We start from the raw sequence: 16,783 nt of genomic DNA on the forward strand, positions 1-16,783 counted from the left end.
TTCAAACAAACTTCAATATTTTATATATAACATGAATAAAATGTGCAAAAGATGGTTGTAAGATCTCACTCTTCAGCTGTTAATACAGTGGCTGTATTCTCAGGTGGCAATGCCCCTGTGAGTACACCTGGATTTGGTGGAGTAACGTCATTTTTCATGTCAGTATGTACCTCTTCACAGCCTTCTAGGCTGCTTTATCCAAGAGCTGATGGGGAAAGGCAGTCAGTGTGGTCACTTTACCTGGTTGCATTGATCCTGACTGTTTCATCTCACAAGGCACTTCATTGCCATGCGGGTTATTTTGTAAAAGTACAAAACTTCCTGTTAGACTCAGCTGCATGATGAAATAGAAAGTGTTTTCTTTTGGGGCAACCCTGGCAGACTCTACCATTATCTGCTGTTATTTCAGTCTCTGTTAGTTAATTCATTTGCTTTAAGATGTATGGTTTTCCTCTTGACTCTAGTAGGCTACACTTAGCAGATATTTCTGCAAACCATTTGCTTGCTGAGGGTCATGCTGCATTCACTTCTCTAATTTGCTTCCTCATCTCACAAAAAGAAGCAATCCCCTAGCTGGTATTGTGTGAGGACCACACTGTGTTTAGGTCATGTTCTCTAATTTCCCCCTCCCCCTTTTTCCCAAAGCCTCAAGTTTTCACAGCAGTAAATATTTATTGTTTTCTCCCCAAAGTTGTATTATAACTCATGAAGAATCTTACATGACCTGCTGGATGAGGTAACCTTTCTTCACCTGAGAGAGTTTTTTCAGAGTTCAGTGTATCTCAAGCTGACAGTGGCATTTGCAGAGAGGGTCAGTAGCTGTCAGATTGTACTCAGACAGTTCAAACAGATTTCAGACTCCACCACCACCTTCAGAGTCACACTGGCACATTTAGATGGGGCCCACCTCCACCTTCTGTGGCTCAAATATTAGGACTCTGTTCATGTCTAGCTGAGATGCAGACTTTGAAGGAGTTGTCTAATTACTTTGCAGCTGAGAATAAGCAACTTAATTGCTGTAGGAGTTTATTATTTATTTATCGTTGCATTATGCTGATGTATCTGAATCCCTTTTTTTATGGTCTGAGTCTGTATTTGTGAGACTTCTGTTGGTAAAAGGACTAGGTCCTTTACATATACCTTCTCTTCTGTTTTCAAATGTTCTGTCTTGGAGAACATGAATAGTTCAAGCACAGCTGCAAAATATAATTTTGGAACTTACATGATAGAGTAAGTAGCATATAAATTGTAGGACAAATCATTTTTAGTGCTATGTAAAAGAAATGCCTGTAGGATAGGCATATATCTGATATGGATAATATATCTCAAAGGACAAGTTACTTTGTTGGCTAACCTTCCTTCAGAAGTTGTGCTCATGTTGACTCCCCTATACTTTGCAATGAAAAACAAAATAAAGTGGAATACGAGTGTTCTCTAATCCTTCAAGTACTATGCACACTATTAGTTTTAATAGTGTTCAGACCTCGTATGTGACTGAATTTGCTTTGCAAATCTCAAACCAGTAATCCTTTTGTAAAATTTATTAAAACATGCTTAAAAAACAAAACAAAACACAACAGCAATTGCATTAGCTCCTTGAGAGTGTATGTGCAGCTAGCTGTAATAATTCCATTTAATGGAGAAGAAAAAGGCAAATGAGAGTTTGTAAATGACTTATAATTGAAATATAATTAATCATCCAAACCAGACTATAACACTGCTGTGGTGGGTCATATTGCTTAATTGATGTTCTCCACAGCTGTAACTTTCTTTTCATTTCATTTCATTTACAATTCATACCCGTGCTGTCATTTGTCCATTTCTCTTCCCTGCATGACTGCCTTTTTGTTTATCTTCCTGCATTATGTTTTTATTTATAGAGTACAAGTTACTGTACACTTTCTGTCTGCTTGCTTTATACATTCTAAATTCACATTTTAAGCCATTCTTCATATATTTACGGAAAATATTCAGTACTTTATTCCTGGATTTATTCACATTTTGACAGTAATTGGTAGAAAATAGTTTCTTGAATCTGAAAGACCAAAGCAAAACTAAAGAACAGTTGGGAGAAATCTTCTGCATGCCAAAGCACTGAACATTGATCAGCTATTCAAGGAAGTAGGATCATTTAGACTTTTGTTGCAAAAACAATTGTGATGTTGCATATTTCTAGTATGTTTATTATAGATTCATTTACAAAACAGAAGTTCTTTTTAAAGATGTCATACAAAGTTGTTGGGCTTTGTGCTGCTTTAATGAGGTATAATGTGCAAGGCTTTTAATGAGCAAGAAATGGGGGCCAGGTTTTGGTATGTCATGCTGGGGGACTAGAGTGACAATGGGCATTCAGCAGAGAGCTTTTAAATCTCATTGTCCAGTGCAAAACTGCAATAAGAGGTGTTGTTAATGGAGTTAAGAGCAGGCTTTCAAAACATATGTATAAAAGCCATGCGCTCTGATCCCTGGTGCAGTTACAGGTTCATCTTTTTCAGATGGTTAGATTTGTCATTCCTGAAAAGAAAACATTCAACACAGGATGCTTTTTTCATATATTGACATAGAAGTAGGTGAATACAACTTGACTGCTCAGCAGCTTATAATTGTTCATAGCATTGTAACTTTATTAACATAAACTGTTTAATGTTAGAGAAAAAAACACAGTTCTAGCATCTCCTCTGAGCAATTTGTATGTCTTACAATGACAAAAAGTAATAAAAAAGATAAAACAAGATGTTAGATTGGGTACAAAGAAGAGCAATGAGAATGTCTGAATTCATTTTGTCCTTATAAACAGAAAACAGGATAATCTATGCAGTTCAGAGGACAGTTATCACATATCTATATAAGACCTGAAGTAAGCATAAAAGCAGACTTCTTTCCTAAAGAGCTTTCAGGCTGATGTCACAAGTGAAGTTTTAGTATTTCTTTCTTACATTTTTAAGGAAAGGCAAGGCAAGATTTGCTGCTAATTCTGTATAACACCTGAGTCCATAGTACCAAAGGATAAATTATATTCACGGCCAAGAAGGATACCAGTACCACATCTGAAGCAGAATCTTATGGAGCTGAAGGAAAGGCTCTCTTCTGCCTCTTCTGTAGCTTACATTTATCAGTCATGCTTTCAAATAGAATAGAACAGTTCAGTTGAAAGGGACCTTCAGAGATGATCTAGTTCAACTGACTAACCTCTTCTGAGAGGTCAAAATTAAAACTGTGTTAATGAGGGCCTTATCCAAAATACCCCTTGAACACTGACAGGCACATCAACCAGCTCACCAGGAAGCCTGTTCCAGTATTCGACCACCCTCACTATAAAGACATTTTTCCTCAGGTCCAGTCTGAACCTCCCCTGGTGCTGCTTTCAGCTGTTCCTTGCATACTGGCACTGGTGACCTGGGAGCAGAGACCAGCACTTCCCTCTCCACATCCCCTCCTCAGGAAGTTGCAGAGAGGCCACCTCTGAGCCCCCTCTTTTCCAGACTGGAAAATGTAAATGCCTTCAGGGTCTCCTCACAAGACAGGCCCTGTTACCAGTTCTGTTGCACCTCTCTGGACACTTACCTCCCATTGCTTTTACTGTAAATAATACTACTAAAACGAGAATGTATGTATAATGGTAAGAGAAGTAAAAGCTTCAGAAAAAGTGTAGTTTTGCATTATAATCTCCTAAAGTATGGTTACCTGAAGTACAGATTTACTGTTGAAGCCTCTGCCATGTATCTTGCTCTCCCAGCATAGTGGTTTATCAGCTAAAGAGTTATGAAGTGATCATTTCTTGCTGAGAACTAAGCCATGTTCAGAGCCTAGCCAGTCTTACAGGCATTCATAACAACAGAACCGGCTTCCTAGATTTGCTGGACGATTTTTTCAGCCTACCTCTTAATTTTTTAATTATTTTGTGTAATTTTTTAATAATGTTTTATTATATCATAGTATTTTTGTATTTTATAAAGTATAAAATGAAATAATAGTTTATTTTTAATATAAAAAATTGAATACCTAATCTATCAATGATTAATGGTTGTGGCGATCTTTTTCTCCCTTTGTTTGTCTTTGACCTCATTAATAGAAGTGTTGCATCTATTAATTTTTTTGATACCAGTTCATAGCTTTTTAACATTAGAGTCAGAGTTGCAGTAGCAACTACCAGTTTGCCAGGGAGCATGTGCATGCATGGAAACTGTGAAACTGTCCTTCTCATCATTAGCTGCTTGACAGTCATACGTGAGTAAAATTTTTGAATTGTTTCTGGGCAAATTGTACTGTCCAGAGACTTGCTAGAGCAGATATTGGCACCGTGTATAGCTCTTGACCATTATTTTAAGAATGAGACAGTCAGAATAGAATCATCATCATAATCACTTGTTTGGTCTTTGTGGAAGTAAAGTATTTCTCAGTGTGCATGAGCCCTTGGCAAATCCCTGACTGCACACTGATGTCTGATCTTTTGGGGAAATAATGTGAAGTAGCTGCACCAAATGTTTAATATTCTCACTTCATATTTTGCATTCCAGTTCCCTTCCTGCTGGTTTTATAATACGTTTTAATTTTTTTTACTGGACCAGCTTCTTACTCCCAGTGCACAAGTGGAGTGTTACATTCTGTTTAGATATTGCAGACTTCCTAAAGTCTGCGCGTTTGTCTGCTTACCCAAGTGTAACACCTACAGTGCAGTGAAAATGCACCATTTGGGCCTTGTCTTTTTTTCCTAGGGCTAAGGTTTTTGTGGTATTTTTGTTGTTGTGTAGTTTAGTTTTGTATTTTTTCTCCTTTCTGTCTGTAAAGAAGATGCTGTAGAGCACCTGGATCCAGAGAATTCTGTGACTTTTTTTTTTTAATTATGTGAGTTTAGTTTTGCTGCTTAGAAGAATTTGTGATACCTCAGAATGGATGTCCTCATTTGGTTTTTAATCCCTTTAGCCCTAAGTGCTCTGAAAAAATACTCTGGTTACCAGAGAGAGAGAGAATTTGTATATTTTTACTGGTAATTAACTACCCTTTTGTGAAAGTAGTGTGTGTGTGTGTTTTCTGTTGTGTGTTTGGTTTTGTTTGCTTGTTTGTTTTCCTTTTTTTTTTTTTTTTTTTCTCCTTCAGTAGTACAGGCATCAAAGGTAAAAACCAGTATGGTTTTATCATTGTCTATGACATAGATTCCTAAGGTATTGATATGGTGTAGGTAGTGCTACCTGTATCCTCAAGAACAGTGATGGCATCTGCATCCTCAAGAACAATGTGACAGAAGCAATTACTTATAAAACTAAAGAGTCAGGGTTCTGGACAAATAGACCGGGACTACGTACTAACAATTAACATATTCAAATTCAGCCCAGCAGCCAAAATCTGTAGAAGTACTTACACAATTCATGCCACACCATATCCAATAAACTAATACCTCAGCTGAGTAAATGTCCTCAGAATATAAGGAACAGGGTAAATAAGCTTTGCTGCTTAACAGCATGCAGTATAGCCTCTTTACCAAAAGGCAGTAGGTGACCAGCACTATGAAGTTGGGGTATGTCTGGACTGCAGTCCAGAAGTGACTGTAATGCATGCTGACGTATGTTGATGTATTTGGGATTTTTCTACCAGTAGTGAGAATTAATAGCAAAGTAACTCGCAGACATACAAATTGAACAAGTTTATCCAAGGCCTTAGGATTATTTGGCATCTGTGACAGAGTATACAAAGGAAAAAAAAAAAAAAAACAAAGGCAGTTTAGGTTCATACGTAGGAGCTGGTGCCACATCTTTGGATCTTCCAGCATGTAGGTATAAATCCAAATCCTACAGGATGGCTTTTGCAGGTTGATGATGTAAAAGCATCTTTTGGCATACTGAAGGTCTTAAAGCCTTCTCTCAGTCTGGAGGACGTTATGGGGCCATAATGGGTAGGGTTCATGGTTGCCATCCAAGATTTCAAAGCAATATTCATCACCAATGGAAAGAGTATGTCAGAAGTACTTTGAAATCTAATATGCAGCTAGAATGTCATACCAATGGCAAGCAAAGCTTTTCTCCTTCCACAAACAAATGTTTTAAAGTGATGTTTTACTAAGCTTGTCTTCACATCTGGCAGTATACTCCGTAATCTATTTTCCAATAGCTTGTAAATGGCTGTGTTATATCCCTGGTGTGTTTATCTAAATGTGTGTATGTATGTATAAATACATGTGTGCATGTGTATTTATTCTTAAAATTTTAATCTCTGAAGTGATTCCATTCAGAAATGGGTCAAGTGATGCTGGCACAAACTGTGCATGGTTTTCACTGAGTATTTTGCAAAGTTGCAAAAGGTTCTCTGTAGCTCAGTGATCTGTACAGTGACTTTTCTTGTACAAATGTTTTATACTGGGTATTCCAGGCTGTAGCTTGATACCATTAGAGTCAATAGAAAACTTGTTGGTTTTCATGTCATATTGTTGTTTGCAAGTGCTCTCATCCTCCTGCCCCCTTCCCAAGACTAAAGTAAAAGTTTGCATTTTCCTTTAATGATTTAGTAAAATAGATTATTCTCTATGCTGTTTGATTATGTTTGTAAAACAAAACAATATCATTTAAATAAAACACTTATTGTAAAGTCTTTCGAAAACTTGAACTTTCCATGTCAAAACTTGCTTTAATTTAGGGATTTTTTTTTGTTTCCTCTTAACAGTTTAGAGATGCTTAAACACAACTGCCATAATCCTGATGGAAATTGTTAAACTTTTGGCATTTAGAACACTCAGACAGAAATACAGTTTGTAGGGTAAAGAAGAGACCAGCTTGAAAGAGAAAGGAGTGCATGTATACACTAGCATTTTGAATTAATTGTTAGTATAAAATTATTAATATAAAATGACTTCTGGGAGACTATCTGTATTAACTTTTGCTTACAGTTTAAATCAAGAAACATTATGAAAATCATCTTACAGGACTCGGTTCTTAAAGGTGGCAAGCTGTTTCTTAAGGAACTGACCTTATTAACATGGTACTATATTGTCTTGCTGAGTAAACTAAATGCAGAGAGCAGTGTGTTAAGGAACACCTTCTGACTTCTGTCAGATCTGTGGTTATAGATCACCTTAGGAAAATGGATAGTTAAGTAGTTATTAGCACTGCACACTGTCTAATTGTTGTCCTGTTGTACAGTTGTTGATTGCATCACTATTAGAATACTTGCTCCATCACCAGTTCCAGAAATTACAGTGATATATCAATGAGCCTTACAACCCATGTATGTGCATATTTCTTCCTGTCAAAGACATTGCTTCCAGACAAATTTTTTGTATTGTTTGTCATCTTAGTTTTCTGGGTACTTAACAGATGTGTTCAGGGTAGAGTCCTAGACTAGGCAGGCAGTGGTCTTCAAAAAAAGCATAGACTTACAATTAAGAGAGAGAAAACATATATGGGCATTTAAAAAAACAAACAAGCAAACAAAACACCTATAGAGTCTGTTTTCTGCTATTTCTTTTTTAACTTGTTTTTCACATTTTAACTGTAGCAAATATATACTTAAACTCAGAGATCTATTTTTTCCGTTCCCATCCCCCCAGCCCTACCTTTGGGATTGTATAAGTATTTTTTTCAGATTTATTGATCTGTTCTGTGTCTTTATTATCAACATTTTGGTTGAGTAACTTTCATTTGAATGTTGGTATTATCTGTATTACACATTTTATGCTCCTGAAACTTTTAATTTGTTCTGAAAGACTAATTAGGCAATGAGTCATAGAAAAAATGTATAGGTATATACATATATTGAACATATCAGTGACTGTATACATGCAAGGGATTTACTAAGCAAAAATGTAGTGAGGGTGGGCTGATAAAAGTGTAGCGCCTTTGATTTAAGAGGGGAAAAAGCAGTCTGCTGTTTGTGTCAAACTGGAAAGTTTTAATAGGCATAAACATTTTAAACTGGTAAATGGGATCAAATTGTTGCCTGTACACTATAGGTGTTTGAAAGATGTTATGAAAGCAGATTGCCTTTTTAAAGAGTTTAGAGAAAAGGTTGTTCCCTATTAAGCAAAACAGGGACAGTAAGAAGAAAGAAACTGAGAAGCTAAATACAGAGAAAAACAGATAAGCTAATACTGTCAAAATCATTCTAACCAGACAAAAGATACAAATGGACAAAAGATACAAATTGGTATTTGAAATTGGAATGATTCCCTGTAGACCTGGTTAACTTACAGTATTATTCATGTTAGGTAAAAACCTTACAGTATTATTCACTTTACACTATTAATAATGTTAAGATTAGATGAAGGAGTGCAGGACTGAGTTTTCAGAGAATCACAGAGTCATCTAGGCTGGAAGAGACCTCAAAGATTTTGCCTGCTTGGAAGGCACTGTTCTGTAAGGCACTATGTAAGAGAATAAGGCATTTAATTTTGTTATAGCTTGCATGACTCCAGCAAGAATGTTACTAAGCAATTTTTCTATGTGCCAGCAAATAATTTTCTTGCACTCTCTTTGCAGAAATAAACAGTTTGGCTCTTCTTTCAAAGAATAATGTGTGGTCTTTCTTCTTGATGTAGGTTTGTTTTTTGTTTCCTTGCCAAGTACCTAAACATTGTGATGGATCAGTTATCAATTTGTGGACTGTTGGACAGTAAACCTTGTTTGCAAAAACTTCAGTTTTCAGCATATGCTTTTAAGAAGGGCAAATTCTCGATGATACCTAGAGTTGGGTTTGTTAAGTTAACATCTTGGATTAAAATTTAGGACAGTCAGGCTAACTACACTATAATGCTGTTGAAATAGTAGCGTTGGTCATATTTACAAGAGTGAGGACTTCTCTGAAGTACCAACAGTCCATCCTAGAAAAGCTTTTGAAGTTTATTTATATACATATCCTTTTCATTGAGAAACTGACAGTGGATTCTATCAAGATGTGAAAAGTCATCATCAATGGAAATTTCAACGGAGAAGTAAAGTCTGTGTGCTGCCATTACACTCATAACTGTTTCTGATAAAACATACAACGCAGGCACATGTATCTGGCAAAGCTAACATTCCCTCATCTAAATTAAGTTTTAAAATTTGATGTCTTCTCTGGTGACTGCAAGTACATTGTGACAATGGAAACAAAAGCAAAAAGCTTTCTCTTCTGCAAGAGACCGTATGTCCCTTAAGTCTGATTTCATCTGTGTTAAACTACTTGGGCCATATTTTTTAAGGTATACTGACCAGAGGCTTCAGTAAATGTAGAGTAGTTACGCTAGTGTTAATGGCTGGGTCAGGTGTCTGGAAGATTGTCAAACTCAGAGAAGATGGGAGAAATGATCAAAGCTCTGAATTTGCTGTGAATAGGTAGTTTCTGGTATGTAAGAGAAGTCACTTAAAACTAGTTTGGCTATCTTTAGCTTTTGTTGCAACATGAACCTACCCTTAATATTTTTGTACGATCTCAAACACATCATTTGTGGGATATTAATAATACTTAATGAATGTTATTGGAAAAAAATCTCTCAGGTAAGTGAATTAAACATGGCAAACTGTTTCTCCCTTGTTGGATGCTAGTTGAAAGTCCTGTAGAAAATCTGAGCAATGTAGGAATAATAATTTTGATACACAGTGTGGGATTGTTGGAGCTGCAGTTAAAATAAAATAAGAAGTAATACTAAGGCAGCATCGTTAAGATTCTGGCACTGTCAGCTGGCATTTATTTTAGGAAAAAGGTACTAGCAAGCATGTACTGCCTATGAGCCTTTTCCTTGGACATTGTGTTCCCAAAAGCAGACACAATTGTCCTGACTTCATACCTTCAATAGAAATCTGAAGAAACCCATCTTCCTTTGCAATGAAAATAGCACTTGCAGACAACTCTATAAATCCAAATTTATAGTTGTTAAATGTAAGATAAATAGCAAAATAAAAACAGCAAATATTAAAATCATGATTTTGGATCTGAGTGCCAGGTACTTACTTACAGCATCTCAGGACTTGCTCATTCAACACAAGTTTAGTATTGGTTGGTCCTGCACCACTGTAAAACTGGAAGTCATTGATCCTTGTTCTGTTGAGGTTAATGGAAATAGGAACCATAGAATGAAGCAACCTGTGGTCTCACTTGCTACTCTTAAAAGTTGTAATGAGTTTCTAATATAATTTTATAAACCATAAAGAACTTTAATTTACTTGAAGTTTATGAAGTATTGGAGAAAATGCATAAATTGTGGTTAGAAATAGATGTGACATATGAATACTAAAATTTTTGTCTTCTGTTTCAGTCACTTAGCTAAAAATCTATGCCAAGGAGCGATCTAAGCTTGTACAAATTAATTTTCACCTTTAAAAGGTTTGTTTTTCTTCACAACATTTTTTTTCTCAAATAGAGACAAGAATTTACTTAGTTTGAAGGTGATGCATCACTTACGCAGCTAGGAGAGTCATAATTTATTTTTTTGTCTTTCCTAGAGAAGTAATTCTCTGTTTTATGGGAAGAAATCATGACAGTTCAGTTGCTTTGCTAACTAGCAAAACAAGTGGAGTTTATCAATGTTTTACTGGGCATGAGATGAGAAACTGGGGACGCATTCAGTGAGCTACTTAAGGTAGTGCTAGAAAAAAAAATTTAGAAACTTTTGTTTTCACTAGGCAAAGTTTATGTTGCATTACTGATGACATAATGTATTGACAGTAAATGAGCAATATCAACCCTTAGAAGTGTGTAGCACTTTTGTAAATAGGTATGCTTTCAAATTGTTTGCTTGTTTCTTCAAAAAGTTTACAGCAGTGCCATGCAACTGAAATTCAGTCTGCTTAGTCTTTTTTATCTTAAACTGAAGGCTGCATATTTGGTCTGAGTGTTTTTTGTTTGTTTGTTCGTTTGTTTTTTCTTTAACATTACTTTTCTCTAAGCAATTAATGGTGTTTCTTGCAGGGACTCTTATTCTAACAGTGCAAAATCAGGGAGTGAAAAGAGCCCTTTTCCTGAGTTCTTCTGAGTGTCTGAGATTTGTTTTGCTTCAAAGTTGTGAATTGTTGCTTTAATGTGGTAGCTCTATGCATACACACATCTAAGCAAATGATCTCATTTCCATCTGCTGAGTACAAAACATCCTGGTATTTCGCAGCTACAAGGAGCTCTTGCTTAGTTCAGGTATCAAAAATATCTAGGTCCCTGCTGGTGGTCCAGTTTCTTTCTTAACTGATAAGGCATGCCATAGTTTGTCCTTGTTGTACATGTTAAGTGTACTTATCTGGAGCTTAGAAGATAAATCTTTTTCAAATAACAATTTTATAAACTGTGAAAATTCATCTAGGACTACTAGATATCTTTCAAATTATATATATATTGTTTTAAGAAACTGGTGTCGAAAGAATTTTCCTTCAATTACGGATAAATACAAGCTTGATATTATTCATTATTCAACTTCATTTTGCATTTTGATATAGAGGGCTCTTTTTTTTTTTTTTTTTTTTTTTTTTGTATAGGTATGGTTTAGTGGCTGCAGTGAAAATTACTAGGATTTTTTGTTTCTAGGAGAGGGACCCTTCCCTAGAATATATTGAAGTATTCATTAAATATTCATTTCATAACATCTGCACGTCTACAGTTAACCATGTTTTTGTCTGCAGAGAAGGCTGTAGAAATTCAGAAGATAATCCATTAAGCCATTTGCTCTCCCCTCATGTCAGCAGGCTTCTTAATGCCTGTTAAACACTTTTATTTTCAAGCTTTAATAGAAATTAAAGACATCACACTGGCTTTCAGACAAACTGGGACAGAAAGTCTTAGAGGAAATATGTGCAGTAAGAAAGTATGCAAATACAACAAGACAAATCCAACAGTTGAAGTCAGTGTTGCAAGTGCATTGTGAATGCAGAGAGATGTAAAAGCCACCAGTGCTACTATGCAATCATTCTTCAAAATAACATCTTTGAGAAATAATTTTGTGAGTTTGGCTCTTCAATGTGATTTGACTGTAGAACACAGGGAATGAATTTTTTACATGTGTCTTGCATTGTGCGTGCAGCACAATGCAAAGCATTGTATGTTAAAAGTAGATTATACATTCTCAAATAAAATATATTCTTAACTAAAGATGTAACTTCAATCACAGTTTGAGGTAGCAGGTAGAAAAATACATTCCTTCATTACTTTTGCTTACATTAATTTACTCACAGTGTTCTTATACCTGCATAGGACTGAAATAATGGACAGTTTTTAAAGTGATGCTGTGCTCACAGTAAAATGTATTGACTATCCAATAATGGAGAAGAGTGTTAGTCCCAAGACTTCTAAAGGATCTGGCCTAGTAAGATATATCTTCAATTTTTCTGGAAATCTTCCCAATGGGGAGAAAATAAGTCTGTATCTTTCTTTTGCTTAATAGGTTATATAAAGGTTGTTAAAACGATTTATCCACAGTATTGTTGAAAAGAAATTATTTTAAGCAAGTATATGAAGTATAATATGTTCAGCATATACAAAGTGTGTATTTATAAAACAAATAAATATAAAACATACATTTTTTAACACCGATAAAAGAATCTAATCTTGGTGAGGAAGGCACAGAACACTGTATTTTCTTTACCTGATGATGCATCTCTGAAACAGTAAAAATGTTATACAGCAGTCACCAAAACTGATACATTGTTTAAAAGTAAAAAGAGATACTAGAAGTTAAAGAAGGTACTTAGAGAAGGAATAGCAATATCTATACAAATTCTTATTATTTTGCTGTATTAAATACTTGATAATGAACAGTAGTATGTACTTCAGCTATTAATCAGTGATGGGCTAATTGTAACTACTGACTTTCAATATGAAAAATACATATTTTATGCAGTTACTTCTTTCATTGTTTCCTCCTGATGTCAAATTTCTCTATAGAAGCCTCAGTGCTGGGAGAAAAAGCTGGGAAATGTTAGGCATTTTTTTGTCTGTAAAGAATGGGGAACTTTCACATATTTCCCAGTATATGTTAATTTAAAAATATTAATGCTCTCTCACAAGTGAAAGCTTAGTGGTTAAAAGTATTTTAAATACTCTTTTAAAATCTGAAATATACACCATATATTCTTCTGTACAGTAGCATAGTATCTGGCAGTACATCTGCTGTATACTATATCATCAGTCAAACAGTAATTTTTCCTTTTGGGGTATAGTAGAACCTGTGGAAAGGGTGTAGGTCATGGTTCTCTGTCGGAAAGGGAAACAGACCCGAGTAACGATGCAAACTCGATGCGAGTATAATCGTCCTCCATTTATTGCAGGTTCTCACAGAGTATATATAGGCAACTAACTACAGCGCGCGCTGATAACAACTTACAATTGGTCTAGCTTCTCCATGCACTTGTCTCTAGCTTGTTTCCTCATTATCTCTAATACAAGGACATGGGAAACATCTCAAAGCCACCTGCAAATTCCTTTCCCACAGTTCTCCACACTGGCTCCTCTTATAATGTATCAAATGTTTACTATAAGAGATATGCCTAATCTAATGGTTTTATTTTTTAATACAGAAAATACTCAGTTTTCAAGTGCATGCAAAAAGACTCGTGCACAGAGCAGTTGCCACCAATAGGACTGATGTGGCTTGGCTGCTGGGAAAAGCTCACCAGTGAACCATCTGTGCTGGTTTTTGACTCTAGGGCAGTTTCAAGTTTCTGATTCCTCACCAGCAAAGGTGTGAAAAATGTCCAACTGAAGGAGAAAACGGGTGATGGAAAACTGATTGGAAACTTGCCTTAGAGAAGCATTCTAAAAGTGAAGGATAGGCAGAGGTGGACAATTTGACTTGAAATATATTTGTCATTAGTAATCCAAGCGAACTGTAAAACATGTAAGCTTCTGTTAAAATTAGTAAAATAGATAACATTTCAGATAGGCTTCTATGGGAGATGGTAATTGTCTTCTTAGTATTTTAATCCTTCATATTTATCCTGCAGCCATCGTTACACTTGTGTAAGAAGAATTCTTTCAAAACAATAGCATAATCAGCAATTTAAATGTTGTATATATATATTTAACTGTGCCTTTTTTTTTCCTTTTTTTTTTTTTTTGCTATAGGGCAGATTATACCAGAGAGAAGATTTGTAGAAGCAATAAATCAGCAAGCTTATCAGTATGAGATGGGTGACTTTCCAACAGAATGGGAAGGTAAATCTTGAAAATTTTGGTTTTATTTTAATATAACTTAGCCATTAAATTTAGGTTCAGTATTTTTAATGAAGTGCCTGACTATATGAATAGGTTGTCTCTTACCTTGCCTTTTGAGTAATGCAGACTTTTCATTTAACGGCTTAGTTATTAAGAATTCTTAACATAACCCCTTTAGAAATAGGATAAACGTTTAGGAAATCGCTACTTAATAAAAATGTAAATAAAGCCTGTGTGATTATGACTTTCTCCTATTAAATGTGAAAATACTTGAGCCTGAGGGGGGATCAGTTAGAATAACCAAAACTGAACATATTAAACTTCTTAATTATGCCTTTACTGCAGTGCTAATTTGTATATCAGTTGAATTATCGGTGGCACAGTGATGTTAGTTGTTGCTGTTGTTTTCAGAGTAGTATCTGTTTTCCTGCCCTCTGGTTTCCTATACTCCTCTTTGCACAATCTCTCTACAAGAGCTGGAGAGCCTGTAAATAATTAAGCATTTTTCCACCAGTACTCGTGAAAATTTCTATGTCCCAAAGTTTCAGACAAATCCAGGGAGGCTGGGGAAATTCCTCAAAATTAACTGAGCAGCCCCTGGAGAAAGAGAGAAAGGAGAGAAGGAATGTGAGTTGGTCCTTGAGGCTATAGGAGCTTGAGCCAAGAATGGGATCAACTGAGCCAAATGGACTCTATGAGGTAAGCAAGGATCATCTGAAACATGGGAATTCCACAAAAAAAGCTACCCCATGTTTTTTTTTTCTGTTGGATACCGATCTAAGTTGTATAAACAGTTTTGTGGAAATTTAAAATAAATTTTTAAAGCCCAAACTGGAACTTCTACTGTGTTTGTAGAGGCTCTTCACAGAATTACCTTGTCTTTGCTACATATTGAGATATGAACTAGTGATGTGGGATGCTCTGAAGTTCCGTTCATTGCTATTTCTTTTCTGTTTCCTATAAAATGCAAAATTTTCTTAGCAAGAAATGGGAAAGAATGAAAAGAGTAGAGAGTTTTAGTAATGCTGTAGTATACAGTCAACTGAGTAGGAAAAGTTTAATACAAGGTTTTGAGACATGCTTTGCTGAAAGGCTCCTTACAATTCTCTCCCTGTGTTTTTTTGTCTTTAAGAGGAAAAGAGAAATCTGATGTTTCCCAGTCCCAGAAGACCTGTGCTGAACTTTCACTCTGTTACCTCATGTCCAGGCTCTTGAAAAATTCCCAGTGCATTCTTCCTTTGGGTGTTCACTTGATAACTTGTGCTGTTGTGGACACTGATCATTCCAGTAAATAGTCTGAGCCTTTGCAGGAGGATTTCTAAAATAGTTGCTGTTTATCTCTGAACAGTAGAAAATTAATATAAGATTAGAAGGTTGTATAATTCTTCCTATTATTTTTTCCTTATTGGGGGATTTGGGGGAGGAGGAGGTTAGTATTCTAAATCCTCTCTGCTGGGCACATGCTTATACCTCTAGGGGCCTTCTCTCCAAATACTGCATATGCGCTCTGACATTGGCAGCCTCTCTGCTTCAGTTTTGTCTGGGTCATCAATAGCATTTTCCTTTTCTAGCCTTCTCATTCTTTCCAGTTAAAGGACTGTACTAAAGTCTCTGCTCCTTTTTTCTGGAGAGCTGCAGAGAGCTTCTTTCACCTGAGCTGTCTTTGTTCTACCAGGGCTCAGCTTTTTCACTTCTGACTAATCCTTAGTGACTATCAGATGTAAAGCCACTTACCCAGGCACCCTTTCCCTCTCCCCTTTCCTTACATCACACTGTGATGTAACCTAAATGAATAAAAGTACGGTTGCTGGAAATACTTAAGGGCAGGAGCTGCCCGAGGAAAACCTGCATGAAATTAGGGGCAAAGGGATTGCTTAAAGAGTGGGAGCAGGCTGTAGTGAAATTTGAAGGGGGTCTAAGATAAATCTCATTGTATTTCTAAGACATACGCCTGTACTGCTGGTAGACTAAGGGGCTGATTTTGGTGCTGTATTTATCAAGTTATAAACGTGAAATAGAGTAAGTGAGACCAAGTAGGAAGCTATAAAGCAAGCAATCATCCAGATTACAGGCTCAATGTGTGCAAGCTGCTTCTCAGATTTGGGAGAGGATGCTTGTGTGTTATTCCTGGGAGTTTACCAAATACAGGGCTGAGGGATCACTCCCGAAGGGTTTGACTGGAATTTTCTCCTGAAGATACTAATTTTAAGTGCATAACAGGATTAAGTTTCCTAAGTTATCAGACCTGTGAAATTTACAAAACGCCTAAATGTCCATCAAGGCTTTTGTAGAACTGAAACATTCTCAATGTTACAAAGATAGAAGGATAATCCCCTTGTGTTCTCCTTAGTGTTAACTATTTGTGTGCAGCATATAAAGTCAGTTTTTGTTTCAAAAATACAAAAATGTTTCCTTTTACATTGTAGTTTTGAATTTAGAAAGTAATTCTGGCACACAATGCAAATAGTACATATTTTTGTTTAGATGAGGCCTCTTATATTTTAGTACAAGGTGAGAGTGCATACTTTTCCCTAGGCAGCCAACATATAAACTTTCTGTGACATTAGTTCTGAATGTTCCCCTACTGTAGTACGTGTAGGTTACCTCCTCAGGACGTGTCAGTAGTGCTCTGAGAGGAGATCAGTAATTTCACATACTTACAGAGATTCATGAGATTGCATGCTTC

At 36.0% G+C, this 16,783-nt stretch overlaps 1 protein-coding gene across 1 annotated transcript in view; it reads left to right on the plus strand.

The window, feature by feature from the left end:
- Positions 1 to 16,783, plus strand: part of NDUFAF2 (NADH:ubiquinone oxidoreductase complex assembly factor 2) — a 60,734-nt gene that overhangs the window by 25,920 nt on the left and 18,031 nt on the right. The window contains exon 2 of the mRNA XM_035309264.1: positions 14,008 to 14,097. Within this exon, the coding sequence (XP_035165155.1) occupies positions 14,008 to 14,097 (90 nt within the window). The remainder of the gene's footprint in view (positions 1 to 14,007; positions 14,098 to 16,783) is intronic.

The sequence above is a fragment of the Oxyura jamaicensis genome, chromosome Z (assembly GCF_011077185.1).
Source record: "Oxyura jamaicensis isolate SHBP4307 breed ruddy duck chromosome Z, BPBGC_Ojam_1.0, whole genome shotgun sequence".
In the NCBI taxonomy this organism is placed as follows: domain Eukaryota; kingdom Metazoa; phylum Chordata; class Aves; order Anseriformes; family Anatidae; genus Oxyura; species Oxyura jamaicensis.